This window comes from Notolepis coatsorum (assembly GCF_963971535.1).
Source record: "Notolepis coatsorum genome assembly, chromosome: 3".
NCBI lineage: Eukaryota > Metazoa > Chordata > Actinopteri > Aulopiformes > Paralepididae > Notolepis > Notolepis coatsorum.
In genome coordinates this window covers 16285265-16312576 of record NC_140167.1, presented here as the reverse complement: position 1 = coordinate 16312576, position 27312 = coordinate 16285265, and the positions used below count along the sequence as shown (strand labels likewise).

Below are 27312 nucleotides of genomic sequence, written 5' to 3'. Positions count from 1 at the left end.
TCTAATTAAACGCAAAGACGAGGCTTAAAAGACACGTGGCGTCTCTGGGAACCAGACCGGCCGGCCAATCACAGGGTGGGGTTCCAATATATCTCTCTCGCTCTCTCTCTTCCTCCCTGCGTTCCTCCTCCCCGCTATCTCTCGGTCCCCGTTTCCACACGTCGCGTACTTTTGATCTCTGCGCGGCCCAGAGTCGCCGGGCACAGAGCGGCTCGATATCTCACATCCACTGGTCCACATGAAGGGCGTGTCAAAGAAACTATCCTCAAAATAAATGAGGCTCACTGCAGGCAGAGGCTGACGGAGATCACACAGACATACTGCACTGGCCACCACGACTGGCATTGGTGATTAGAAATATCTGTGTGTGTGTGTGTGTGTGTGTGTGTGTGTGTGTGTGTGTGTGTGTGCGTGCGTGTGTGTGTGTGTGTGTGTGTGTGTGTGTGTGTGTGTGTGTGTGTGTGTGTGTGTGTGTGTGTGTGTGTGTGTGTGTGTGTGTGTGTGTGTGTGTGTGTGTGTGTATGTGTGTGTTTGTGTGTGTGTGTGTGTATGTGTGTGTTTGTGGAGAGTGTGTCTGTGGTTTGTGGAGAGCGTGTGTCTGTAGTTCGTGGAGTGTGTGTCTGTAGTTTGTGGAGTGTGTGTCTGTGGAGTGTGTGTCTGTAGTTTGTGGAGAGCGTGTCTTTGGTTTGTAGAGAGTGTGTGTGTGGTTTGTGGAGTGTGTCTGTAGTTTGTAGAGAGTGTGTGTCTGTAGTTTGTAGAGAGTGTGTCTGTGGTTTGTGGAGAGTGTGTCTGTGGTTTGTGGAGAGTGTGTCTGTGGTTTGTAGAGTGTGTCTGTAGTTTTAGAGAGTGTGTTTGTGGTTTGTGGAGAGTGTGTCTGTGGTTTGTAGAGAGTGTGTCTGTGGTTTGTGGAGTGTGTGTCTGTGGTTTGTGGAGAGTGTGTGTCTGTGGTTTGTAGAGTGTGTCTGTAGTTTGTAGAGAGTGTGTCTGTGGTTTGTGGAGAGCGTGTGTCTGTGGTTTGTAGAGAGTGTGTCTGTGGTTTGTGGAGAGTGTGTGTCTGTGGTTTGTAGAGAGTGTGTCTGTGGTTTGTGGAGAGTGTGTGTCTGTGGTTTGTAGAGTGTGTCTGTAGTTTGTAGAGAGTGTGTCTGTGGTTTGTGGAGAGTGTGTGTCTGTGGTTTGTGGAGAGCGTGTGTCTGTGGTTTGTGGAGAGCGTGTCTGTGGTTTGTAGAGAGCGTGTGTCTGTGGTTTGTAGAGAGTGTGTCTGTGGTTTGTGGAGAGTGTGTCTGTGGTTTGTGGAGAGTGTGTCTGTGGTTTGTGGAGAGTGTGTCTGTGGTTTGTAGAGAGCGTGTGTCTGTGGTTTGTAGAGAGCGTGTGTCTGTGGTTTGTGGAGAGTGTGTCTGTGGTTTGTGGAGAGTGTGTCTGTGGTTGTGGAGAGTGTGTGTCTGTGGTTTGTGGAGAGCGTGTGTCTGTGGTTTGTGGAGAGCGTGTCTGTGGTTTGTAGAGAGCGTGTGTCTGTGGTTTGTAGAGAGTGTGTCTGTGGTTTGTGGAGAGTGTGTCTGTGGTTTGTGGAGAGTGTGTCTGTGGTTTGTGGAGAGTGTGTCTGTGGTTTGTAGAGAGCGTGTGTCTGTGGTTTGTAGAGAGCGTGTGTCTGTGGTTTGTGGAGAGTGTGTCTGTGGTTTGTGGAGAGTGTGTCTGTGGTTTGTGGAGAGTGTGTCTGTGGTTTGTAGAGAGTGTGTCTGTGGTTTGTAGAGTGTGTCTGTAGTTTGTAGAGAGTGTCTGTGGTTTGTGGAGAGTGTGTGTCTGTGGTTTGTGGAGAGTGTGTCTGTGGTTTGTGGAGAGTGTGTGTCTGTGGTTTGTGGAGAGCGTGTGTCTGTGGTTTGTGGAGAGAGAGTGTCTGTGGTTTGTGGAGAGTGTGTCTGTGAGGTCTGTGTGGTCCATCCCTCCCCGTCGTCTTCTGCTCCAGGAAGCCCAAGAGGATTAGGTGTGTGTGTGATATCCTGTTCCAGACTCATATTCCAGAGTCTTGTTGTTATTCACATCCTTCCTCCGGTTGTTATCCTCCTCCTCCTCCTCCTCCTCCTCCTCCTCCTCCTCCTCCTCCTCCTCCTCCTCCTCTCCACTTGTAGATAGTACAACAAAAATATACTCCCTGCAATGGCCACCGGTCACCCCTTACTAAATAGTATTATGGTAGTTCGATGGTAATTTCAGTTTTACCATGGTACAGTACATGTTGTAATCCAATGGTACCATCGTGGTATTTAAATTATTCTCCCATCATGGTAGTGACCCAAATAAATAATCAAAATACCATGGTAGTGTTTTTTTTTCCTTCTGAAATCCGGCGAAAAATATCTCAAAATGTCAAATGACTCATGACGACTCCTCAAGCACTTGTACAGTATATATAGAGTCCCAGCACAGAGGGTGTGAATGTGATCGATATCGTCCACAAACCCTCACAAGTAATAAACACAGTGTGGCTCCCAGGAGGCCCATTTCTAAATTAATTGGCTCTCCTACTCGATGTACAATAAGAAAAGAAAAGAAAAAAAGAAAAACAATCCCTGTAACCGTCAATTATTGTTACGAACACGACCATCATCATCATCTTCTTTGATGGTTGATTGACTGGCACACCAACACACACACACACACACACACACACACACACACACACACACACACACACACACACACACACACACACACACACACACACACACACACACACACACACACACACACACACACACACACACACACACACACACACACACACACACACACACACACACACACACACACACACAGCACCGCCGTAATTGGATCTTGCCGCCGCATGAGACGAGAGTGAGGAGGCTCCCTGTCACTCACACGACACTGCAAGGCTCTACCTATATTATAGGGACATTTTATTCAAACACAGGGGGATTTAATTAGACCACTTTGTACCTCTCACTGACGCCGAATGCTATTTACATAAAATCTCGTCTCACCGCCCGAGTCGCAGTGGCTCTGCCCATATTGGCTCAACTAATCTTCGAACATCCAACTTAAACACAATGATGGCAGGTTTTCATCCGTTAAAACAGAACCCTTTTTCCCTGTTCCGGTTTTACTCCAGGCTCGACCGGAGCGATGCGTAGAACCACCGCGTGAGGGATGGGTACCTTTCACATTTGAACCGATACCGGTACCCAACGGTACCTTTTTTCGGTACTTTAGTCTCAAGAAATTTAATTTACCTACCTCAGTCGTAAAAAAAAATCCAAACTTCAAATAACTACAATTTTGACAGTTTTCGGCTTGTCATTGCTCCGACTGCTTTGTTGTTGAATCAAGTCAAATCCTAGGTAAGCATATATTGTGCGTGTGAACGTTGACATGAAAAGAAAAAAAGTAAAAAAAATAAAAAAGTAAAAAAGAAAATTAATGAAGAATTTTTTCTTTTATTTTTTTTTATTTTTTTTTCGGTTTCTCACTTGATTCGATACTCGGTAGTACAGACGTGTTTCGGTTCGGTACCTCAAAAGTACCGAATTCGGTACCCATCCCTACGCGTGATGGCCATCCTGATGATGTACTGTAGGCCCTAAATACGCATCCTCGCTGCTCGACGCCAGCAGGCCTAGTTATAGGCCCTTCACGTGGGATGCAGCAACGACACCGCCGCTGTTTATTTCCAACGGTTAGCGCCACGGCGGCTTTCCGGTGCGCCGAGCGTATAGTATTGGCTGAGCGTAGTATTGGCACTCCTATTGGCTGGATCCCCACACCTACCTCCAGTAGAAACGAAAGGCAGCCACCCGGACAGAGGAGGGGAAAGTTGATACTGGCACGATTACAATTTCCTGATTTCTACACATTTGAAACCAAATGCACAAAGGCAGGTATGTTTTTATTTTTTTTGCCTTTCTTTCATTTTTATCACATCCCCCCAATTGAGTCATTATGCTAATTCCCTTCCTGGTCGTTACGCGCATTGCCCCACTGTCAGTCTGGGGAGGGTGTAGTAGTAGAACTACCACATGCCTCCTCCTCCGATACATGTGAAGTTGCCAGACGCTTCTTTTCACCCGACAGTGGAGAGTTTCACTGGGAGAACGTAACGCGTGTGGTGGAGGTTCACGCTATCAGTAAGAGTCCTTTCTCAACACAGTCCATGCTGTTCCTCGCACCAGCTCCGGATAGTTCGCCACACAAACAAATGCAAAGTCAATGGGGTCGGGCTCCCGTCAGCACGAGCTGACTGAGGCTCACTGATATTTACTCCACAGTGCAGTGAGGGCACGCAGAGTAGATTTCAGCTGGCACAGACAAGGAGCTCGACCCCATTGACTTTGCATTTGTTTTTGCGGCCAACTATCCGGAGCTGGTGCGAGGAACAGCATGGACTGTGTGTTGAGAGAGGACTCTTCCAATCTACAGTACATCATCATTGGCAAGTTGGAAATAGGGCCAGGGGGTCCAACAATCATAATATCCCTTTAAAGCCATTATAAAGTATATGGAATCCGAGTCTATACTGATAATTGCTATAATGTTTTCATTGATAATAATGATTACAATTTTAGCTAGACTGTTCTTGGCCAGGTCTCACTTGGTTAAAAACATTTGAATCTCTGTGTGACTGACCTGGTTAAATAAAGGTTAAACAAACAATTATAATAAAAAATTATGTAAACATACCGTATAACGGAGAGAGCTTGAAGAGAGGATCTATCAGACCAGCTGGGGGGGGGGGGGGGGGGGGGGCATTCACCAAACAGAGAGAGACAGGGACTGCCAAGTAATTACACCCAAATAAATAGTTTTTCACACGTTTGCCTCCCTGTTATCTTTAATGGAATCTCAAACATCTTCCATACACTCTCTGTTTTCGGTGTCCGTGTGGGAAATTGCTATTCCATGTGATGGCAGGGAGAGGTAGCAGAGTATACAGGACATGGTGGCATAGAAACACTGTTAACTACTGTACGCATCAGCGTGGCGAGCCGGAACACTTTCATTAGCCTTCATTAAACTCACAGCATGTAATTTCTGCCACTAGGGGTCAGTATGTCGCTCCACCGTTGGGACCCCTATTTCGGAAAGAATATGCATGGTAGTCAACGGCGAGAGACACATTTCTTTTTATCACGTTTGAGTTGTGCCATGAATCACATATGACGTTTGTCAATTTAAAAGATAATTTTGAAAGTGAGGAAAGTTGATTGACTTGCACCTTAGCTAAAATTCGCTAACATTACTGATAGCTTTTGATGCTATGATGTAATGTTAGCTAGCTGACAATTACACTTTTAAATTGACAAACTTCATATAATGTGTCATTTGTGTAATTCATGGCACAATTCAGACAGGATCCAAAAAGTATTTGTCTCTTACCGTTGACTACCATTTGTTCTTTTTTTGGACAGGGGGGTGGTCCAGTGGAAGGGGGGGGACTTCACATCTCTATAACAAAAGATAAGGTTTGATGACAAACAATGCACTGCACTTTTCTTTGCTATTAGCCTGCTATGGTTTGAACGCGTATAACAACATAAACCTTAAATAAAAGGAGCAAACAAATGGGGCATCACATTGCAATACAAAACAAAACTATATCAAGCCATAATATGTACTAAGAACAGTCATGTCAGCATTACAGTCCATTAATCCATGGGCCTACCAGTCCTTGAAGCACAGTTCTTTAGAGCCAGTAGTATCACACCAAAATCAAACCTTCCATTGTTCAACAAGAGATAGGTCCCATGCTGATCCACATCCAAAAAGAAAAGATAACAGAAATAATCAAATAGGAAAAAAGTCTGCGTCTGAACTATTCTTGGCTTTGGTTTAGGAGATTGTTTGTTCGAGGCCTCAGCAATCTCTCCTTGCTACTCAAAGAATAGCAGAATCTCCATGAGGCAGAGATCCCCAATCCAAGATGGCACCTGAGGGATAGGAACACCCTGAACCACACCCATACCTGGGACCTTAAAAGTCAAGTGACCCATACATCTTAACATTGATCAGTTATAAAACATATTGGGCCCACACTTCAGTTATCAACACATTTTATATTGTTTTCTTACATTCATAATTTTACTCTTGGTGAACACATGTTACAAGCTACTGTGTTAAGCGAACTAGCAAGAAGTAGCTCAAAAGTGTAGCATAGTAAAGCTAATGCTAACCGTTTCATGTAAGTGGATGGAAAATGCTAAAACACTTAGCTTCTTAGTCTGGGAGGTATAGTTCAATAAAAACACAGATAGGGGTTGTCTAACCTAGCCTGCTAGTTAGCCGATGTCATCAAGATAACAAGCAGACTACTGGGGTACTTGATAATAATAACTAATACGTTTTTGCATAGAAACTAATGCTAACCTATAAGTGAAGTTGGGTGACAGTGGCTCGGGAGGTAGAGCAGCCGTCTGGTAATCCGGAGGTTCCCGGTTCGATTTCCACTCCCGCCAGCCCCTAATTGCTCTCTGTGAGCAGGTTGGCACCTTGCATGGTGTGTGAATGTGTGAGTGAATGGGTAAAATGTAAGGAACAAATTGTAAAGCGCTATATAAATGCACCATTTACCATTTTATTTGCCATTTAAAAACACAGGTTTCGGTGGTCTAATCTAGTTTGATATAATAGTTAGTGGATTAGTCAGGCTTTCTAACCAAGTAGGGTCCATTTGATATTATTTGCTGGTTTATTCCATGGCAGCAAAATGCTTCAGTGATTGAATGGGAAATAAAATGGTACTTGAGCTGAAAGGGAGCAGTCAATCCTGCTGATCACACCCCTGTAGAGCCAATCACAGGGTGATATCAGAGGCACGACAGTTCGTCACGCTGCGGGGTGGGGTGTGAATCACTAGGATGCGAGGGGGTAAAGGGAATATGAAACAACCAAATGAAACGTTCTCTGTTTTCATGATTGACATTACATATTTCTCTGGGTTTGAACATTATTAGAAACATTTGTTAAGTACTAGGGTGACTATTCGATATAGCCACTGGGAACTATTTGAATACTAATCGAAAATCTAAACAAAAACATTAATTCTGAACATTACAGCCTGAAACAACATGGCAAACGTACAAAACGTTGCTACCATGATGTAACATCTCCGGTCTCTCTTTCTTCATCTTTCTTTTCTGTTCTCCCCGCTGTTAACAGACTGTTATGCTAGCTGGCTATAGCTACCTGTACCCAGTATGCCGTTCAGCGGTGTAACAGTTAATAGGGTCCACTCTCAATACACTATACTGTGTAGTTACCGGTAAAAAAAATATATATATATATTTTGAGCCAAAACGATATTCGCATAAACTATTAAGAATTACTTTAATAATTTAACGGCTATTTAAATATTCCAAAATCAATGCCCATCCCTAGCAAGTAGGCCTACACAACTCAACAAAAGATATATGCGGAACTGTTACTTACTATACCTTTCACAGTATCTGGCCCACATCTGAGACAGCCTGAGTACTGGGGGCTTTTGGCCCCCAATTACAGACCCTCATCCTTGCCACCCGCATACCTTGGTTTAGTCGCCTGGCTGGCAGACAGCTTGGGAACCTTCCATATTATTTCACACTCTCTCTCTCTCTATTTCTATCTTAACAGCCTGAGCAGCGTGCCACCACCAACCCCAGCTCTGATTAGAAACCAATTAGCTCCCAGGATCCTGGGGCCCTGCCTGAAAGGCGGCAGGATGTCACAGCGATTACGCTCCTGCTCAGGAAGGGGAACTGCTGTCACCGCACCCCCCCCCCCACCCCCCACCCCATCCCTGCTGGTCTGCTCTCATTTTATTGGGGGCTAGAAAGGAAAAAAAGGCAAAGTGCAGAAGACATCTTCTAACGTGACCTGACCTAATTGTGAGCCGTGCCGATGTGGAGATGGATGGCCCCGTGATGGGACGCTCCGTACGGCTGCGATATGAGCGAGTAGCACTGGGATGGCGTATGATAAATGAGTCGGATCATCTGAGTGGATGCCGAGGGGCTGTGATTATCTGCGAGATAATGTCTCTATGTAGGGCTGGAGTTTGGAGCGGCAGATGTGATTGTCACCTCTAGCGTCATTCTCAATAAACCGGTCGGGGCATTAAAGAGCCGGCCTAATTTTTTTTTTACTTCTCGTGGTTACCGGAGATTTCCCCTGTCTTCTTCAGCGGATGTTGTGTTAGAAGGTGGGGGTTTGAGCTATCTCACCGCCGTCGGTGTTGAAAAGGGGTGGAAAATACTCCATGAGACTTGAAAGTTGTTTTTAAAGCTTTAAAATGTGTAGCTTTCTGAAAACCGGTTGTTTTAACTTTCGCTGACATTCTACTACAAGCCCTGCACGTCAAACACCCGCATTCATTTTGGTGTGCTTGTCATGAATTTTAATAGCCGTGTAGTAATACAGTAACGTTAGCAAAAATAAACAATACAGTGATTGTCACCAGGGTAAATGGGCTATGCCTAGCGACTTTCAATTTTCACAGAGCATATTTTCAACCCTTTTCAACATCAATGGCAGTGTGAAAGGTGGGCTGAGATCTATCACACACACTTTACAGACCTATGCAGCACACACAAAATTTGTCAAAGATGGGGACAATCTCTGGTCATCTCCGGCGAGAAGTCAAAATTAGACTGGTATGGTCCTTCAAAAAACGTTGAGGGCTAGATCCACAAAGAATGGATTGCACGGTGCTAATTGCACCCCTTTCATTCAATCAATCACCTGCGCGGTGATTGATTGAATGGACATTTTATTAACAGATTGCAGAATGGGTACAATACAGTACGGCTCAATACACACAATTGTTAAGGGGATGCAGACCAGAGAAAGACTTTCGTCTTGTTTACATCAGGGTCCCCCATTTTCAATTCATAATGAATTGTATGTAAGGGTGCAATTAGCACCGTGCAATCCATTCTTTGTGGATCTAGCCCTGATTGTACTGTAAGCTACTGTTACGGACGGTGTCCTTATGTGTATATATATGGGGGTTATGTATGTTATCTGTTGTGCGTGTGTGTATATAGGCATGTTTTGGTTGTTCTGTTTTTGTCTCCCTCCTGTGTAACATATCCCATTCTCAGGTGTCTCCCAGTTACAGCAGCAGAAGCAGCAGCAGCAGCTGAGGCTCATCAGACTAATTAACCTCCACATCCCTTCATATACCCCAATTGTGTGTAGTGTTGGTTAGCTCTTTTGGCTCAGTGTGGTGGTGGGTGTCTCTCTGTGTTTGGTGATAATTCTGTGTGTGCCTGCGTGGACCAAACCCTGTGTGGGATATATATACTGTTGGCTCTGTTTTGCCATTTGCCACTGTAAGTGTGGGTATGTATATTTGAGCTAGTTAATGCTCTATTTGCTCATGTTTGGTGTGTGAGCTAGGTAATGCTCTATTTGCTCATGTTTGGTGTTTGAGAGCTGGCGAAAGCTCTGGTTCACTCCATTGTGTTTTGGTGTGTTCTTTGTTGTACATTTCTGTTAAACCATAACCTGTTTATAACCATAACCATTTATGTTACGTACCCCCGTGGGGAGACGCAACAGCTACCGATGAGTCGGTCACTGTCAACCAGCACTTCTCGGGGGGAGGACGACTGTAAACTACTAACGAGTCGGTCGCAGTCAACCAGCACCTGCTAACAGGGCTGACGCTGACCCTTTAGCTCAGCTGGTTAGTGCGGCCGCCTGCGGGTCCTATATGGTCCCAGGTTCAAATCCACTCGGTTACAGTACTTGTGGCGAGTCCGTTTCAATCACACAGCCTACTTGTTCATCCCCTTGCCAACCCAGCTCCTCTGTGCTATATTTATTCTCGCAAATCAAAACTTCTGTTCCGATTAATTGCAGCCTTTTGGGCTTCTCGCAGTCTCTCCGGACCATTTACAGACGTTTCATTTCAAATGAAACGTCTGGCCCCGGAATACAGTGGCACTAAAATGCCAGATCCTTTCAGTGCAGCAGAGCCAGTGTAATTGTCTCTGTGGCATAATCTCCCCTCAACAAAAGACAGTGAAATGACGGGGCTTTAACATAATAAGGAGCCCTGTCATTTTTGGTCCACCCTGGCAAAAAAAAATTAAAACTTCCTCCCAGTGACATCAATGCCGGGGTTTGATTCCTCTATTCCAAAGACCATTTATCTCAATCTCAGACCTCCATTTTACTCCTTTTCTTCTCAGACGATGGCTTGTAATTGCTTCCATCTGCTCTTTATACTTATTACTTGGCACAGACAGTGGAGTTAGGCAGCCAGTGGCGAACAGCCGCTATGAAATGTCAACCGGCCACCTCCAGCTTTTTTACGACGAGACCCCGAACCGCGGAACCTTCGCCGTCTCCGGACGCCACATGACAAACGGGGGGGACGGGGGGGGGACGGGGACTCGCTCCGACCTTTTGGTCGTATCGCGACGCCGGGTACAGAGCGGCGTTCGTATCTGAGCGAGAGGCAGGCTCGCTTCTCTCCCTTTCCTCGTCTTTCCCCCACAGGCCCCGGCAGCGGTATCTCTCTCTCGCGGTGGAGACACTTGACAAATTAAATCAATATATCAATCACACAAGACGACGGAGTGAGTGTCAAAGATGATGATACATGCCAAATTGAAGATCCCTGCCCGCGATTGGTTTCCTCCTGTTCCTGGCCCCCCCCCCCCCCCCGGCATCCCCCTGCAGCAACAGGTCTTCCGCATAAAACAACACACACAGGCAAATCAACATCACTGGGATTGGAAAAGCCAACACACACACACATAGAGGATTTGAGGTCCCACCACATTCATTAATGTGAAGAGCAAAATAAGCTCTAGGGAAGCACGGCGCTATTCTTTTGGGGACCCCCCCCCCCCCCCCCCTCTCCTCCTATTACATGTCCAACACGGTTTCAGCTTCTCCTGGAAAATAAATCCTTCTCTGGCTGCCTGTCACACGGCTTACTCCTACACTCCTGTTCCCCGTGTGTTCGTACAGTATATGCTCACATGCTTCCCTCTGTCTGCGTCGACGTTAGAGTCAGAGAACGTAGGCACTGGAAGAAATCAGGAAAAACGTGGAACACTCCGCTAACTGGGAACGATATGAATTATACATAGTGGGAGAGGCAGATGTGTCGGAATAAATTCATACGCTCAAACTCACGGCAAATTCAAGGTGAGCAAACAGGCAGGGACCAGGATGATGCATTCCCGTGCAAAACGTGGTTATATGATGCTGAGTTACTGCTGCTGTTGATTATTCGCCAGGGAGGGGTTTCGTTAAGGCCAGAGACATGCTAGACCACGCGCGCCACGCGGCATGCGGTGCCAAGGTTGGAAGGCGAATGTGCGAAACATACAAAATACGATTATAGTGATGCACCGATGTGAAAAGTGTGGCCGATACCGACAACCGATATTAATATTGCTGTTCTGGCCGATACCGATATTTACCGATGTCGATATCTCTGTATAGAAAACACTTTTTTATGATAATCAAATAAAGAGCTATTTTCCAAAACGCATATTTTTTTTACTTTTGTAACTTATTTTCAGAAATGACTGATATTTTGAAACTATTTAAGGCCAAAACACGTATAATTATTTTTTTAAGATTTAAAAAAAATAAAAAATAAAAGATTTAATATCTGCCCATATCGGCCCTATCTTGATATCGGACCGATACCGATGTGTAAAAAACCGGCCATATCGGCCGATATTATATCAGCGGCCGATATATCGTGCATCACTATATACGATTATAATAAGTATTATTACAATCGTATAACGTTGTGGCGTCAGAAAGAATTACAGCATAAGTATAATTACAATTGTGCATGGACCGGTATAATAATTTATAACAACACTCGTAATAATGTTATTACGCTTTTTCATAATGACTTAAAACATCATGTATCGTAACGATTTATAATTACAAAGATCACAGTGTTATTATCACATTATGAATATAGTGGATGATAAGCAAGTGTTACAATAAAAAATACCCTCTCATTACGCTGGTCTATTATTCATATATTCTATAATTACATTCTTTATGTCAACTGTCCACTTTAAAAGCAGTGTCACGTCACCTGTCTTCCCATGCGGCCACATCATCACATGTGACCATGTGATTGGCTACTCACTCCCACCCGCTGACGAAGCTGTGTTTGAAAAATTAAATGGCGGCAACTAGAGATGCTCGATATTGGCTTTTTTACCGATACCGATATACCGATATTGTCCAACTCTTAATTTCCGATACCACATTTGAATGCCGATATCGGCCGATAATATCGGTAGGCCGATAATATCGGACATCCCTACCGGCAGTGTGTGTGAATCAAGCGAGAATCGGAAAGTTGGGACAAACTTTCCAGATGAAAGGAGTTTTGGAGCCGCCATCCTAAATGGACTGCATTCATATACAGCCTTTATCGAAAGCGCTTCACAACTTATGCCTCACATTCACTCACTCACTCACACACTCACACACCGACGGCGGAGGCGACCATGCAAGGTGCCAACCTGCTCATCAGGAGCAGTTAGGGGGTTCAGTGTCTCGCTCAAGGACACCTCGAGCCAGAATCTAACCCGGGAACCTTCCCGATTACCTAGACAACCGCTCTACCTCCGAAGCCACAAACTGATGTCGTTAAGTCACGCGTCTCGTGATAAACGGGTGGACGAGCTGGATTATTATCGGATGGCGTTCGACGACGATACCCGCGCCACTTCCCTGTAACACATGCCGGTAGTCGATTACCGCGAAACCACAAAAGAACAGTGTGAAATGAACATGTTAATAATAACACGCTACCAGGAGCAGCGCCCACACACATGAACTACTGTACTGTTCTGGCCTCAGAAAGACCGGAGAGAGAAGGAGCCGCTTCCAAAAGCCCACGCCTAGGGCTGGTCGAGTGGCCTTCACGACACCGCTGAGGCACACTGCAGTGCTCCATCTTTCTTTCTATACCCCACCCCTCGCCCCCCCCCCCCCCCCCCCCCCCCCCACACACCGCCCAAAACAGGCTCAGTCAGCATCCCGTCACGGGCTGTTTCCTAGGTGAAGGGAATCGGTTGGTAACAACTGTCATAATCCATATTCATTATTGCAATGATACCTTCCAATGAAATGAGATGTCACGAGGAGAGAGTAATGATTGACTTTGTTCACGTTTAGTGACCCGCGAGTACCCGTGAGGTGTCATGTCGCCACACCACATGAAATATTGATCATGAAATAGGATTTTCTTTGGCCTGAAATTATCACGTGGTATGTGATGTGGTGTTATATAAGTCATTGTGACAAGCTTACCGTTTTTAAAAGACTATATCTGGGTTCGAGCCCAGCTCTCGGCGTTGCTACCAGCTTGGCTGGTCGTTCATACTAATACAATTGGCAGTATTAGGGGGTGGGAAGCTGGTGGGTGGGAATCTGGCGTTGTGGACAGCGACGCCTACAGGTCAGGTCTCGGCGCTTGCTCAGCGGGGGCAGGACTTGGTGGAGATAGCGCGCCCTCCCACGCGTTACACTTCACCAACGAGAGTCCTCGCTGCCAAGTGAAAAGACGCCACTGGCAGTCGCCGCACGTATCGGAGGAAGCGGGCGGTCGGCTTCGGGACGCCCTTGTACCGACTCGTAGGAGAACATGCATACAGCAGCCAGGTAGGGGAGGGGGGGAATTGGCACGGCGACTAAATTGGGACGGGGAGATTTTTTTTTTAAATTAAAAACAGAAAATTGGAGAAAGAAAAAAAAAAGAAAAAAATACTATATCTGTACATGCTCATGTACACAAGTATATGGCATAACATAACTATACTTGCAATGCATTACGATTGCATTAGAATGAGTCATAGGGGTTAGTGTGGTTAGAATGCATTATAGAATAGAGTGGGATAGGGCGGCTGGGTGGCGCAGCGGACATTGCGCTCGTCACCAACGCAAGAGACACCGGTCTCGAAGTCGATGGGTGGTAATCTGGTCGTTGTAAACAGCGACTCCTGCAGGTCGGTCAGGGCGCCTGCACAGCAAAGACAGGAGATGGCGGGGGCAGTGTGAGCCTCCCACACGTTACACCTCGCCAATGAGAGTCCGCGCTGGCAGGTGAAAAAGAAGTGGCTGGCTGCCTCCACATGTATCGGAGGGGACATGTGATGGGCTTCTACCCTCCCTACGGCCGGCCAGTGGGGGGCACATGCGAGCAACGATCAGGACAGGGGGAGGGAGAATTGGCACGAGAGGAAAATTGGGATGGGAGAGAAATCACAGAAATGGGAGGAGAAAAAGTAGGTTACAAAAAAAAAGAATAGAGTGGGATATAATCTTTATTTGTCACATTGTCAACCTCACAGCAGCAATGGTAATAGAATAAAACAAACAATGGATATAGTGTGTGTGCAGTGGATGTGGATGTGGATGTGCATATGCGTTGTTCTCTTGTTTGTGTGTGTGTGACTAGTGGGCTGGCAGGTAGCAATCCATTAGTGTTATTATTATTTCATGAGTCTGGCGGCCGGGGGGGTTAGAACTGTTCCAGAGCCTTCCTGGTCCGGGCCATGAGGCCGCGGTAACGCTTGCTGGACGGCATTAGCTGAAACTGTTTGTGGTTGGGGTCCTTAATAATCCTGCGGGCTTTGCTGACACACCGTCTGTTGTATATATCCTGGATGGAGGGAAGCTCACATCCACTGGGCTGTTCCTCACAACCCTCTGTAGAGCTTTCTTCTGGTCGAGGGCAGAGCTGTTATACCGTTCCAGGCGGCGATACATCCAGTCAGTATATGCTCTCGGTTGTGCCTCTGTTGAAGGCCCGTGGGATCTGGGGCTCAGGTGGAAGAGGCGTTGCTGTTGCCTTTTTCACCGCCTGGCTGGTGTGTGCACGTCCCAGGTGAGATCCAGTGATGTGGACACCAAGGAACTTGAAGCTGCTGACTTGAAGCTGCTTTCTGGAATTTCTTCCGTCAACCAGGTGTCAGTCAGGCAGACGAGGTTTCCCACTGCAAGGAAATTCTTCCTCTCAATTCGCACAGCTTGTTATCCATGGATTGTGAAGCGGATGGCGGTCTTAGCCTCACCATAACCCCCCCGCGCGCCTTCCTCTTCGCCGCCTGCGCCGTGGCTAGACTGCTGTCTGTGGGTCTCGTGCTATTCGGATACCCTAGGGGGGTGCTTGTGGAGAAATTTCGGTTTGGGGTAAGTGATGGTCGAATCTCATATCTCTATCAATGTGTCTGTATCTATAGTTGCAGGCAACTTTGGAGGAGATGGAACACTAGAGATGGTTAAATTCAGGTCATCCAGGAAGGCAAAACGAAGCGGCCATTTACGGCATCTTGTTAAGCTTCATGGAAAGTTTTTACAAAAATGATCATCAATCAATCGATCAACCATCCAACAAATCAATCAATCAATCAATCAATCAATCAATCAATCAATCAATCAATCAATCAATCAATCAATCATTACTCCATCGTATTACTCCAACCCAGAAATGCAATCTGATTGATCTGATTGACTGCCGGATTACTACTACTTGTCACTACATAGATAAAACATGAACCGCAGTCCAATGTATTCCCTTATACAGGGTACATTTACATACTGTGATTTGAATGGCAATATTAAAACTGTCCACAACCCATGATTAATTAAGTAGCGTGAAATGTTTACCCCTATAATATAAACCAAAATGCCTCTTCCCCTCCCTTTCAAACACGTTCATGTATAATAGAAGTACCCACTTTTTATATTCTCCAAATGTATCTGTAATTATGATGTCTTTATCAGTAACCCTAACAGATTGTAGTTATCGAGATGTGCAATACCATTACTGTAACCTCACTGTAGTACAGTAGGCCTACAATGAAAAGAAGTTTAGCAACCAACCAGAGTGCACATGTAACAGTAAAGTGCAATAGTAATATACAATGTACAGGTGATTAAACTGGATCTAAAATATATAAATATTATTACTGGGCTGCTAATTTTCATAAAATAGCTTACTGGGTGTCCACCTAAAATGCTCACTGAATATATGGACACGATTTAGACCTCACTTTAACCCTTTCACTACCACGCTACAGACGGGTAACACTACAGTGTAATGTAAAGAGTTGTGGGCAGTCTGGTAACTTTGCTCTGGAGGTCCTGTAGCCTATAGTAGCCTACAGTCGACATCTTGGATAACTCTGCGTCGTTAAACAAATGACCTTGTTACTGAAGTGACCATGAAAGGAAATAGTAACATTGTGGCTCTCACAACTATACCCGCGACTGCATCAGGCTGCATAGTTCGCTTTCACTATAAACAACAACATTATTATGGCTTTGATTATGACTTTGCCCTGTCAATATCTAAATGCAGAGGTTGTTTTGTGTAATGCTAAATACTTCGGGGAGTTTTTCGCTAGTAACAGGCCGTTATCCAGATTTAACATTGAATGTATTGACGCTCGCATCCATCTCTAGACAGACAAAACTAAATATTTAATGCGCCCAAACAGCAGACTTAAATGATGCAGGAGAATATCATGTGATATAGCTCACTGTGTGATGGTTACATTTTGCAATTAATCCACGGTTCACATGTGTGCCAAACCATGAATGGTAAATGGTGCATTTATATAGTGCTTTTGTCCAAAGCGCTTTACAATTTATGCCGCACATTCACCCACTCACTCACACATTCACACACAGACGGCGGAGGCGACCGTGCAAGGTGCCAACCTGCTCATCGGGCGCAGTTAGGGATTAAGTGTCTTGCTCAAGGACACTTTGATACACGCCGCTCGGGAGGAGCGGGAATCAAACCGGGGAAGGAACCTTCTGACTACCAGACAACTGTTATACCTCTGTCGTATGGATCACGGATCAACTTCGATCCGTTACACCCCTAGGTTTGATTCTGTTCCATAATAATGTGCGTATTTGAGTATTTAGTAAAAACGTACAACATATACCTCAGTCACATTTTATTTATATTTCTTTCACACTTTTAAATCTGATATTTTACACCTCTCTTCTTTTCCATGCCTCATGCTGTGTGCTGTATCGGAAAATGCCTGGATCCAAATCCATATTTAACACTAGAACAGAGGGCCTAGCGCCCTCGTTTGCAATGCAGCCCGAATAAAGCCTTCCCTTCCCATGTGTTCTTTTCAGGCAAACAACCAGGCAGAATAAAAACCTTCCCTCCCCTAGCCTTCCCTGTGTGTGTTATTTTCATACAGCATGTATAATCAAATATATGTAGGCTGCCCATAATATTTGCGTGGTTTTCTGAGCAGAAAAAGCATGACGCTTATATATATATGCATAGTGTGAAATAGAAAAGGTGGACTGAAATGCATTCGCTCCTTTGACATATTTGAGAAATAGACCATCTTTAAAAAAGGAAACGCTGGATATCACCCTGTGTCTGATCGCCAAACTGACACGGCCATCATGTCCGCTGCCAAAAGATACCTATAGTAATTTGTTCTTTTGAACTCGTAACAACTTTTGAACAGGTAAATGATATCTATAAATGGTATTCCTGGAATTGGCACGTCAAATGAAGGCGCGCTCTCGCTCTCGGTACCGGAGACGGCACAGGAGAGGAGGGACAGTGAGGCGGGTGGAGCGTCGCTGAAGGCCACTATACATTTACACATTCATGTATCACAGTAACGCAGCAGCAGCCGGTCCGTCAAAACACCAACCCCCTCCCACCACCACCAGCCCAGCCAGCAGCCCACAACCCTTGTATACAGCAGTACCCCCCCACCACCACCACCCCAGCCCAGTGTTGGGCAGTAGCTAGCTACAAGTAGCGACGCTACATAGCTTAACTACATTTCTCAGTAGCGTGATGGTAGCGTCGCTCCTTTTGAACCAAGTAGCGTTCTATGTAGTGTAGCTATTTTTAGACCCAAGTAGTGACGTAGCGTGAGCAAACGCTATACGCTACTGTCCGGAGAACTGGACTGCTGAATAAAGATTTTGTGAAGAAAAAAAATCTCCCCGGAGAAAACCCACTATGATTGGTTGGTTGGTTGGTTTAGATATGACAACCCACGATTGGGTAAGGTTAGGGCAAAACATTACGGGTAGGCCAATCAGAGGCAGGATAGGGCGGGTCATGGCCAAGGCTACGCAAATCAGGAAGGAAAATCAAAACACAGACCACATGAAGTGAGCAGTCCGCGGTAGGCTTGGGCGGTATGACGGTATTACGGTATACCAGGATATTTCGAAATCCCGCCGGTATGATTCTCAATACCGTGACGTCACATACTGCTATTACACTGACACGGAGTTGATTGTAGTGCACAGCACGTGCCAGCAGAGGGTTACGTGGCTATCGTTCTGTGAGCTAGCGTTGGTACCTGGCTGGTGCTGGCTAACTGGCTATCGTTCTGAGAGCTAACGTTAGTACTAGGCTGGCTAACTGGCTATCGTTCTGAGAGCTAGCGTTAGTACTAGGCTGGTGCTGGCTAACTGGCTATCGTTCTGAGAGCTAACGTTAGTACTAGGCTGGTGCTGGCTAACTGGCTATCGTTCTGAGAGCTAACGTTAGTACTAGGCTGGTGCTGGCTAACTGGCTATCGTTCTGAGAGCTAACGTTAGTACTAGGCTGGCGCTGGCTAACTGGCTATCGTTCTGAGAGCTAACGTTAGTACTAGGCTGGTGCTGGCTAACTGGCTATCGTTCTGAGAGCTAACGTTAGTACTAGGCTGGTTCTGGCTATCGTTCTGAGAGCTAACGTTAGTACTAGGCTGGTGCTGGCTAACTGGCTATCGTTCTGGGAGCTAACGTTAGTACTAGGCTGGTGCTGGCTAACTGGCTATCGTTCTGAGAGCTAACGTTAGTACTAGGCTGGTGCTGGCTAACTGGCTATCGTTCTGAGAGCTAACGTTAGTACTAGGCTGGTGCTGGCTAACTGGCTATCGTTCTGAGAGCTAACGTTAGTACTAGGATGGTTCTGGCTAACTGGCTATCGTTCTGAGAGCTAACGTTAGTACTAGGTTGGTGCTGGCTAACTGGCTATCGTTCTGAGAGCTAACGTTAGTACTAGGCTGGTTCTGGCTAACTGGCTATCGTTCTGAGAGCTAACGTTAGTACCTGGCTGGCGCTGGCTAACTAACGTGGCTATCGTTCTGTGATTTGTTTACTTGGTAACACGGGTTGCTAAGGAATTTAGGTTTGAGGTTGAAGAAAGTGCACTTTTAGGTTGAAAGAACAGCCCTAATGTCAACGTGTTTCAACGTTATGTATGGTGATAATGAGTATATTGTTAGCTCCGCCCACCCCCCCACCCCCCCGGTGATGAAAATGAAAGTCATACCGTCATAATACCCATACCGGGGTATTATGTCAGCAAGGTATGACGGTATGAAAAAAATTATACCGCCCAAGCCTAGTCCGCGGAGCGGCGCAGTGTTTACTGTGTCAGCCAAAAACAAAGCTGCTCTCAACTTCCCACACGTCCAGCACTAATTTGAGAACACGCATTCAGTTGAGCTGATGAAAAGCTTTACATAACCATTGTCAACTGTTCCCAAACAGCACACAAGTCAGTGCACTTTTTTTGTCAACAGCTAACTAACAGATAGTTGCTATCATGTTTCACTGTAGGCAGAAAATGAACAATATTATGGGGGTTTATTAATTATTAAACGTTATTTATTGATTATTAAACGTTATTGTCATTTTGCTACTGTGGTTTGAGTTGAAACAGTAGTTTATCCTGTGCTGAAAAGTCTCCATTCCAATAGAGATAGTATATATTTTGGTGTTTATTTGATTATTGTTTCACTGCCTTTCATAGTAAGTTCCTAGTTAAGTTAACGTCACCATGGTATTTCATGGTATGTTCCTAGTTAAGTTAATGTCACTGTCAGGATCCGCTCTCCCAGCCTGGTTCGATTCCTCCCCTGTTTGCCCAGCCTGGCCACACGATCCCTCCACTTCAGAAGGCCTGCCCTGCAGCTCCCTCTAGCGGACTCAATACGTTACTCCCTCTGTTAGTCGGTATTCATATGTATAGTCTCCTTATGTCCTTACTGTTTAACTTAATGTTCAATGTGTGTAATGTATTCCTGTCTGTGTTGCCCACTCTGTTTCCCGGTCTGGTTTAGTGTTGTATTTGTATGTATCATTGTTGTTCCTTACTGTCATGTTATATATTGTTGTCATTGTTTGTCTGTCCAGGTGTGTCTTGTTAGTAATTAGTCTCCATATATATTCTGTCTGTTCCTGTCACTCCCCTGTCGGTCCGTTAATCTATCTTATCACATCCGTTGTTATCAATATCAACGTGTGGTTGTGTTTCGACGCAGAACCCTTCCGTGCTGTGCTCTCCACGTTAGGTATTGTTTTGTCTGCCAGCTTATGCTGTGGTACTTATTATTTTGTTGTTGTAGTTGAAGCCAAGTAAAGCCTTTTTCCAACTACACCCCGTTGTGTCCTGCCTGTCTCTCTCTCTCGTTCCTGTTATTGCTATTGGGTCCACACCACCAACAACGAATCCTTACAGTCACCATGGTATTTCATGGTAAGTTCCTAGTTAAGTTAACGTCACCATGGTATTTCATGGTAAGTTCCTAGTTAAGTTAACGTCACCATGGTATTTCATGGTAACTTCCTAGTTAAGTTAACGTCACCATGGTATTTCATGGTAAGTTCCTAGTTAAGTTAACGTCACCATGGTATTTCATGGTAAGTTCCTAGTTAAGTTAACGTCACCATGGTATTTCATGGTAAGTTCCTAGTTAAGTTAACGTCACCATGGTATTTCATGGTAAGTTCCTAGTTAAGTTAACGTCACCATGGTATTTCATGGTAAGTTCCTAGTTAAGTTAACGTCACCATGGTGTTCCAGCTGAATTCTCAGCCGGACCACTTCTGGGTCATCTTTCTGCTGGACCAGTTTCCATTTAGCAAGTTCAAAACAAGGCTTTTGGTTGCAATCTGGGGCAGCTACCTGTCAGGTGCCCGTGTCAGACAGTATCACAATGTCACAGAATGGTACCTACTAGGGGTGCACGATATTGATTTTTTGACCCCGATATCGATAACTTTCTGCTCCTCAAGGTCGATACCGATAACCAATAATATATATATATTTATTGTATTATAATTATTTTTTTTATACATATTCCTGTAGTTTTGACCTAACCAGATTTATCATGACATGAGCGTTACTACTATGAACAAAACAAAGCCAAGAGAACAGTTTTGACTCTTCAAATAAAGTGACTATATTTATTTTTCCAAATAAATATAATTTGAGTCAATCACAAAATTCACAATCCGTCAATGTCATTAACAATGTGTTTCCCTGAACAATGAGTGAACTAAAAACCAACAGGTATTGTGCTTTGTCAGCAGATAAAACCTTTTACGCTATAGGAGAGGAGACTGTTGTGGTCTTGGTCCATGAAAACAACTATTACTTGGCATTTATAGGACAGCACGCCTCAAAAAGAATTAAATAAACCAAACAAATCATCTCTGACAAACGTCTTTAATTTTGCAAATGCTCGTCAATAGGTATAAGCCGCGCCGGTTCCTTTGCAGCTGGCTTTGGATTCGCAGCAGCTTAGCCTTTAGCTGATCGGCGTCGTCGTCGGATTTTAATACACCATCGTAGCGGTGGTGATGTTTCAGGTGACTTATTAGGTTGGATGTGTTATAGCTTGTTGCCCCTTTCCCTCCTCGTGGAACTTCTGCATTTGTTACAAATAGCAAGCGAACTGTTTTCCTCTGAAACTTTGAAAAAGTCCGACGACGCCATCTTTGTTTACTATCTGTGCTGCTTCTGAATGTTACGTGACTACGTCACAGCCAGGCATGAGAAAGGGAGCGCTGGATTTGTGAAAAACTCCCTCTTCCTAAACCACATGCTATCAGTCGTACCACAGTAATGGAAAAACGGGAGGAGCCTACAGTAAAAACAAATGTCCTTCATCCCAATCCACCCACACCGGATTTCTTTTAACCAAAAAATGTATTATATATTATCGGAGCTATCAATAATAATAATAATCGGGTTTATCGGGATGACGTCATAATTGCTGATATCGGCCCGATAATTATTGTGCATCCCTAGTACCTACCAATGTTTTAGTAAAAGAAACGCATCGTATTGGAAGCAATAATTAATTCAAACGCATGATGTTATTAATATCAAATTAGCGGTGGACAATTTCAGGTCATCAGACAAGTTGTAGGGATGTTCCCACTGTCCCTAGAATAAATGACTCCCATGTGTGCACTGTATCACAAACTAATAGGGTGTAGGTCTTGTTTCGCTGCTTACCACTCAGAAGAAAATAATATGGATATAAACCTAGTCAACTAATTACAGTAATGATTGCAAAATGATGAGCAGTGCAGGCAGATAATCATTGAAGCATCACAAGCCTTAGCAGTAAATATGCAAATGTGGAACTGAAGTAAAGCTGGGCTCTTTTTTTCCCTTCGCAATAAGGTTCCTCTGCAAAGGAACCACCAGATGCAGAAACCTTCATTAGTCTTGCAAACATCCAATTCACACACCCTGGTCTCGTGAAAAATAAATACAAATAAACAAATGAATGGATAGAAATAGCACCATCACGGCAGATATAAATCACAGTTGTTCAGTTCTAAAAAGCTGAAATAGATCTCCTTCCTCTCCATCTCACCCGCTCCGTTTGATGGACAGCACAATGAGGCCCTGTGTTGACATCTCCTTGACAAGGTGAAAATATCCGTGGAGGGGGGGGGGGGGGGGGGGGGCTATGGTGGACTGACACTGTGTTGCCACGCACACACCTTGAGAGGACACTGCTGTGACATGCGTTTGACATTTGATATGAAGGGTGATGAAAGGTAGGGGTCACATAGCAGCTTCATGTCTAAGGCTGCGGTTACACTAATGGCCAGTTTTCGTTTCGTTTTTAGGGTCAGTTTCGCTTTTCAGAACGCAACGTAATGGCAGGCAAGTTAGACATTGTTTTTGCCTCCTGAGCACAGTGATGTATATACATGTAGTACAATGCCAAAGCAGTAGGTGGCAGTAGGTGGCGATGTAGTTCAAACATGAAGGCAATTTTCAACCAATCAGAAAAGTTGAATGTGCCAATACACTTCCTGCAAAAAAAATCAACAATCCACCATCTTTAAATGCCTCGCGTGAGCCATTTAGCCAACGTAGCATTTATTTTTCAGCAAAGAAAGTGCAATAAAAGTGCAATAAACAAAACAGATACATTCACTGTGTGTTCTGCCTCTCATTTGTTGATGAAACAAAACTAACATCAACACAATTGACCACCAAGAGCGGAGTTTAGTCTCACAAAAAGATCGTCGCCGATTTTGTTAGCTTACGTGCTAACGTGATTGGGATATGCCAGTATAACAGTATAGCATTGTGGCTAGCAGCGAAGTTTGTTAACTTACGTGCTAACGTGATAGGGATATGCCATTATAACAGTATAGCATTGTGGCTAGCAGCTTGGTAACGTTAATGCTAGCAGAATGAATGGATGTCAACTTTATTTAACAGATTGCAGAATGGGTACAATACAATACGGCTCAATACAAACAATTGTTAAGGGAATGCAGACTGTTGTAGCTTGGACTGGGCTCCTTATAACAATAACTTGACAACACATGGTAGCCGCAGCTACTTGGGACAGCTCTTCTGTAAACACTGGAAATAACCGTGCGGGTCTCTACTGCGCATCGGCATTGGGCAGAACGGCTCCGTATCCGGCTTGCGCAGATTACATGGCACCATTGTCTGCGAGTTTTGGGGAGTATCCAAAACGGAAACATAATTTCAGCGTTGCCAGTAGGACAACGCGTTATCCTGTCAAAGCGGCGTTTCTTTTTAACTTGGACAGCAAACGTAATCATTCAGCAACAAAAACGTTGCTGTATTGCCCAGTGTAACCATGGCCTAAGAGGAGCAAGGCAGGGCGGCCTACTGGCACCATGTAAGTCTGCCTGTGGCCTTGGGCTTGCCAGAGAGGAATGATGTGGTAGGTGTCATCCTAGCAGTAAATGGCTAAATAAGGGGCAATAAATCCAACATTGATAAGTATAGAGGTCCCTCCCCAAGCCTGCATCTACTGTATCCTGCATTTGAGTTAATGACGTTAAAGATTATAATAGTGGAAAAGTTGATTTCATATAAAAATAAATTCATGTTGAATGAGTTATTTCCAGGAAAAGGATGTGTATATACATTTTCTTTTATTATTTATATATATTTAAAATGTCTTTAATAAAATAAAATAGAAAAGAGACAGACACACATCAAACAAACAACCAAATAAAATGTTTCATTATTATTCTATCTGCTTAGTGTCTGGACCCCTATTCTCAAGCTTCAGATATATCAGGGAGTCCCATTTCACATTATCTCCATTATGTCTTATTTATTTGTACTTGCAAAGATAAAACTGAAACTGAACCTGCATGTATCTGGGAAACACAATTTAACAACTAACAATTTCTTTAGTCAATGTATAGGACAGCCTGAATTAGTATGACAGGATTTTCCAATCAAGTCCTCTTGTGGCTGCATGGCACACATGTGCAACAGCAGGACAGCAACGTTTAAAATGGAATTCTAGAGATGTGTCTGTAATTTGACACATCGCACGCGCCACTGTAATCAGAAACTGCTTATATTACCTGGCACAATGATAGAATTCAATTATATTATATAGCGTTCAGGGCAGAACTGTGTCTGTGTGTGCACGTTAGCGTGTGCGCATGCATGTATGTGTGCGTGCATGTGCATTTGTCCTTTTGTCTGCATGTGTGTGTGTGTGTGTGTGTGTCTGTGTGTGTGTGTGTGTGTGTGTGTGTGTGTGTGTGTGTGTGTGTGTGTGTGTGTGTGTGTGTGTGTGTGTGTGTGTGTGTGTGTGCGTGTGTGTGTGTGTGATGGGGTGGGGTGGGGTGGGGAGGGGTTTCCACATATTTGATTGTGCATAATGTTTTGATTGGTCTAGTATTTCATTGGCAAACAAACCAACAAACAAGCCACCACAGGCACGTGCCAAATCCCGCCCTCCCCCAACACACACCTGCATGTGTACAAACACATGCCACACTCACAAACATTGACACAAATGCACACGCACACACACACACACACACACACACCTGCATGTGTGCACATACACGTTCAGACATCAACACAAATGCACACGCATACACAAACATAAACACACACCCCTGCCTGCATGTGTGCCCATACATACACATATCACACTCACACAGACATCATCACAAATGCACACGCACTCACACACACACACACACACGCACACACACACACACGCACGCACGCACACACACACACACACACACACACACACACACACACACACACACACACACACACACACACACACACACACGCACACACACGACACACACACACATCTTTGGCACCCATGCACTTGTCTGCATTGACATTTTCACAGCAAAACTGAGGGCATGTAAATCTCATCAGCCAACAAATTCATATCATATTCCCATGTGACTCCATATATATGCAAGCAATGTTCAATAGATCAGTATCATGAATTGCTCTACAAGTCTGTGGGAAATAGCAGACACGCGTGTGTCTCTTCTTTGGCACCGCCACCGAAAATCCGACAAGTCTTCACAGTAAGCATGAGTCCTATGGAGTCAAGTGAATTAATCTCCACGGAGGCAAACCGTTACAGGGTAGGGGAGAGCGGGGTCGTTTGGGACACTTTTCTATCGACTCGAAATAACCTTCCATTACTCACAGACCACTTGAACAGGAGTGAAAATTATTAGAAAATTATTTGATCCCTGAAGAGATTCAGGTGTCCGCTAACAATTTAGTATGAGAGGTACAATTTGTTAAATATACCAGGTGAGCATTTCCCCCAAATTCCACCTCGCCGGGGATGTTGAAATTATATATTTGAACATATTGAATGTATAATATGACTTGTTGACATAATTCCTTCGCTGTCCAAACTGACACTGGGTCCCAGGGAGAGGAGATCACATTTTGCACTCCTGTGCTACTGCAAAGATTCAGACAGCTAGCAGCATCAACTGATTATTAAAACCTTTACATACTATGTATTTTGCGTGTGGTAAACACTTAGAAGAAAAATAACATAACAGCGTTAACAACGATTAACCAAAACGCTGGTCAAAATATGAGAAACAGGCAGAAGGTCTCCACTTTGAGCTGGTTATGTGCCTGCCTGGTGAATGGAATAAGCACAGCTATACTTTCTAACTATCGAAAAAAAGACACCGCTTCTACTGTCTCCGTGTCACAACAGACCCGGCTCTCCCCTACTGTGCGCGGTGTTATTCCAGCCAAATATTCAGAACTGGTGTTTTTGCACCGGGCCGGTGGAGCGTTGCGGTGCATCAAATAGCCGACACATTTGAATGTATAATTTGGATTCGGGACAACCCGCTCATACAGATCCAGAGATGTCTCTTGTGTGAGTGACAGGCAGCAAGTATAACGTCATCAGCCTATTCAACTTTGCCACTCAAAAAGCAAAGCTGCAACGAAGCAGTATAAGAAACACTTCAATTTGCAAGTCTTCAATCTTCCTCGTCCACATAATAATACATGCATGTTTTACAAATCCGAACACTTGAACTTGTACCCGATCAGGTGCCGTTCAACTTACCGATGAGAGCCAGCTGCAGGAAGTACAGTCCAACGAAGTCCATTCTGGAGTGCGACATTAATAATTCTATAACGAATGCAATCCTGATCAGGCTGGAGGAGATGTATAGGAAACGAAAGCCCCAGCTCTTGATTGTTGGAAATTGGAATTAAACGGAAGAATCGCAGCTCTTTTTCAAGTGATGACTGCAGGCGACGGAATCCACCACAATGTATGAGAACGGAACGGAGGAGACCATCACCATCTTCTTCTTTTTTGAAACAGTCAAACTTTTGCCATGATGAAGGAAAACGGGTAATAAGCGTCTGCTGCGTCGAATCAAGTCAACGGTGCCAAATTAACACTGAGACTAGACAAGCCAGAGAGCAGTTTGTGCGTTTTTGGTGGTAAAAATCTTGCGCGTATTGGACATCATCATCATCCCCGACCGCTTCATCCGTCCGTCTCGTCTCCTCCTCTCCTCTCCACCTGCGCGCCCGAGTCTGGCTGCTGCGGCGGAATCACGAGGCGCGCTTCTCCGGCGCGCTGCTCAGTAGTACGACAGTACCTCACACCTCACACACACACGACGACGAGTCCCCAAATTCCAGACGGGTTCGGGCCGCGGTCGGTCGGTAGCGCCGGTCCTGCTACTATACTGTAGTTTATTAGAACTAAA

The 27312-nt window shown here is 44.7% G+C and overlaps 1 protein-coding gene across 1 annotated transcript in view; it reads right to left on the bottom strand.

Moving 5' to 3' along the window:
- Positions 1 to 27101, bottom strand: part of gfra4a (GDNF family receptor alpha 4a) — a 315428-nt gene extending 288327 nt beyond the window's left edge. Inside the window, exon 1 of the mRNA XM_084311098.1 lies at positions 26655 to 27101. Coding sequence (XP_084167224.1) covers positions 26655 to 26712 — 58 coding nt within the window. The 5' untranslated portion in view covers positions 26713 to 27101. The remainder of the gene's footprint in view (positions 1 to 26654) is intronic.
- Positions 27102 to 27312: the final 211 nt, after the last annotated feature.